At 42.6% G+C, this 3660-nt stretch overlaps 1 protein-coding gene across 2 annotated transcripts in view; it reads left to right on the top strand.

The window, feature by feature from the left end:
• COG6 (component of oligomeric golgi complex 6) overlaps window positions 1–3660 on the top strand; it is a 132295-nt gene that overhangs the window by 79120 nt on the left and 49515 nt on the right. The window contains exon 17 of one of the 2 annotated variants that reach the window (XM_006765898.2): window positions 896–949. The exons of the other annotated variant lie outside the window; for it this stretch is intronic. Coding sequence (XP_006765961.1) covers window positions 896–949 — 54 coding nt within the window. The remainder of the gene's footprint in view (window positions 1–895; window positions 950–3660) is intronic. 2 annotated transcript variants of the gene reach the window in all.

The following is a 3660-nucleotide window of genomic DNA, read 5'->3' as shown; positions in this document are numbered from 1 at the left end:
CTGGGGAGGGCAGTTAGGGGTGATCAGGCAGGCAGGCAGAGGGGTTAGGGGCAATTAGGCAGGCAGGTGAGCAGTTAGGAGCCAGCAGTCCCAGATTGTGAGAAGGATGTCTGGAGGGGTCCCGGATTGGAGAGGGTACAGGCCGGGATGAGGGACCCCCGCTCCTGTGCATGAATTTTTTGCACCGGGCCTCTAGTCTGTATTATAAAAAGCCAGCAACCGGAACACCATAATACCAGAAACAATCAGTTGCTATGACACCCACTGCAGTTAGTGAACCAGTCCAATTCGGGGGTGGAGCCAGCTGGCTAGTCCCCACCGCGACCCTACCACCTGACTTGCCCCGTCCCTGATAGCGCCCCCCCCCATCCCAGTAGGAGGCGGGGCCAGCTGGCCTACCTCCTACAGCCCCTCTCCACTGCCAGCCCTACCCCTAATGGGTCCCCACCACCCCGATCAGCCTGCAGCCCCTCCCCCTAGCCAGCTCCACCCTCAGTTGGCACCACCCACACCAGTCAGGTGGGGCTGGCCAGCCAACCTCCCACGGCAGCTCCCCTGGCTGCTGACCCCTGATCGGCCTCCCCACCCCAATCAGGTGTGGGGCCCGCCAGCCAATCACCCTCGGCCCTTCTCCCCAGCCAGCCTGGCCCTGATTGGGCCCTGATCAGGGTGCTGGCCGGCTAACCTCCTGCCATCTCCTCCTCCTGACAGGCCTGGCCCCAATCCACCCTGATTGGGGCTGGGCTGGCTGGACCCCACCCATGCAGGAATTCATGCCCTGGGCCTCTAGTATTTTATAAATGAACTGAAATGCATAGCATGTTTTTTGTATTTTGTTTCCTTTTCTTTTTTGTTTGTTTGTTTATTCATTTATTTATTTATTTATTTATTTTAGGGTTCTTTAGCTAATTTTCCCAACCTAGATTCTGTGGCACTGAAGGCTGCAATGGTAAGTCCATAATAAGGCATTTCAATATAGGTTTCCTTATGGAACATTATTCTTTTTAAAAATTTATTATAATTTTCAATTACAGTTTACATTCATTGTTATTTTGTATTAGTTTCAGGTGTACTGTATAGCAATTAGACAATCATATACTTTACAAAGTGATCCACCTGCTATTTCAAGTACCTGCTTGCATGATAGTTATTACAATATGCTGTACTTTACATCCCCATGACTGTTTTGTTACTAACAGTTTGTACTTCTTTATTCCTTCACCTTCTTCAACTAGCCCTTCAGTTCCCCTCCCCTCTGGCAACCATCAGTCCGTTTTCTGTGTCTATGAGTCTGTTCCTGTTTTGTTTGTTCATTTATTTTGTTCTTTAGATTCCATGTATGAGTGAAATCATATAGTATTTTTTGTTTTCTGTCTGACTTATTTCACTTAGCATAATATCCTTGAAATTCACCCATTTCCAAAATGGTAAGATTTCATTCTTTTTTATGGCCAATTAGTATACCATTGTATATATCTACCACAACTGTTTTATCCATTCATCTTTTGATGGGCACTTGGGTTGCTTCTGTAGCTTGGCTATTATAAATAATGCTGAAATGAACATATGGGTGCATGTATTCTTTTGAATTAGTGTTTTGGGTTTCTTCTAGTATATACCAGAAATGGAATTGCTGTGTCATAAGGCAATTTCATTTTTTAATTTTTTGAGGAACTTCCATACTGTTTTCCTCAGTGGCTGAACCCATCTGCATTCCTACCAACAATGCACGAGGGTTCCTTTTTCTCTACATCCTCACCAACACTTTTTTTGTTGATTTATTGATGAGAGCCATTCTGACGGGAGTGAGGTAATATCTCATTGTGGTTTTAATTTGCATTTCTCTAATGATTAGTGAAATTGAGCATTGGCTTCTCTATGTTGTTGTTTTTGGAGAAGTGTCTATTCAGGTCTTCTGCCTATTTTTTAATTGGATTGCATGGGGTTTTTTATTTTTATTTTTTGGTGTTGAGTAGTATGAGTTCTTTATAAATTTTGATATTAACCCCTTATCGGAAATAGAATTGGCAAATATCTCCTCCCATTCATTAGGTTCTCTTTTCATTTTGTTGATGGTTTCCTATTCTGTGCAAAACCCTTTTAATTTGATGTAGTTCCATTTGTTTAATTTTTTGTTTGTCTTTGTTTTTTCTTCTAGGAGTTTTATGGTTTTGATTCTTACATTTAAGTCTTTAATGCATTTTGATTTTTTTTCAGTATATGGTTTAAGAATGAGTCTAGCTTCATTTTTTGTTTTACATGTATCTGTCTAGTTTTCCCAGCACCATTTACTGAGTAGACTACCTTTAACCTATTGTATGTTCTTGTCTCACTTTTCATATATTAACTAGAGGCCCGATGCACAAAATTCGTGTACTCAGGGGGGCGGTGGTGTGCCTCAACCTGGCCTGCACCCTCTCGCAGTCTGGGAGCCCTCAGGGGATGTCTGACTGATGGCTTAGCACTGCTGTGGAGGCAGGAGAGGCTCCCACCACCGCCGTTGTGCTCGCCAGCCATGAGCCCGGCTTCTGGCTGAGCAGAGTTCCCCCTGTGGGAGTGCACTGACCCCCAGGAGGCAGCTCCTGTGTTGAGCATCTGCCCCCTGGTGGTCATTGCGTGTCATAGCTACCAGTCGTTCTGCCATTTGGTCAATTTGCATATTAGCCTTTTATTATATAGGATTGGTTATATACCAGGTAGGTTTATTTCTGGCTCTATTCTCTTCCATTTATCTGTGGTTCTGTTTTTATGCCAGTACTATACTCTTGATTACAATAGTCTTTATATAGTTGGATATCAGGTAGCATATAAATTTTAGGATTATTTGTTCTAGTTCTATGAAAAAAACGCCATTGATTTTTTGATAGAGATTGCATTGAATCTGTAGATTGCTTGTGTAGTATGGACATTTTAGTAATATTAATTCTTCCCATCCATGAGCACAGGGTACATATGCTTACTTTTGTTTGTATCTTTTTCAGTTTTCTTCAATGTCATAATTTTTTTTGAGTACAGGTTTCTTACTTTCTCCCTTAGATTTATTCCTAGGTTTTTTTAAAAAATGCAATTGTAAATGGTATTGTTTTCTTATTTTCCCTTTCTTATAGCTCATTATCGGTATATAAAATTTCAACAATTTTTGAGTATTTATTTAGTACATTGCTACTTGACTGAATTTATTTATGAGTTCTAGTAGTTTTTTGGTAGAATCTTTAGGGTTCTCTATATACAGTATCATGTTATTTTCAAATAATGAAAATACTTTTACTTATTCCTTTCCAGTTTGGGTGCCTTTTATTTCTTCTTGTCTGATTGCTGTGGCTAAAACTTCCAATACTACCTATCCTATATAATAAAAGTGTAATATGCAAATCGACCAAACGGCAGAACGACCAGTCACTGTGATGCACACTCAATGCAGGAGTTGCCCTCTGGTGGTCAGTGTGCACCCTCAGGGGAAGTACCACTCAGCTACAAGCCGGACTGATGGCTGGCAAGCGCAGCAGCCTGCTTCCGCAGCAGCGCTAAGGATGTCTGACTGTAGCTTAGGCCCGCTTCCTGTGGGGAACGGGCCTAAGCCATCAGTTGGACATCCCCCTAGGGCTCCTGGTTTGCGAAAGGGTGCAGGCTGGGCTGAGGGATCTCCTCCCCACAGTGCAC

Source organism: Myotis davidii, unplaced genomic scaffold (genome assembly GCF_000327345.1).
Source record: "Myotis davidii unplaced genomic scaffold, ASM32734v1 scaffold421, whole genome shotgun sequence".
In the NCBI taxonomy this organism is placed as follows: Eukaryota; Metazoa; Chordata; class Mammalia; order Chiroptera; family Vespertilionidae; genus Myotis; species Myotis davidii.
Note: the sequence above shows the minus strand (reverse complement) of the source record. Positions and strands in the feature narration are given on the sequence as shown.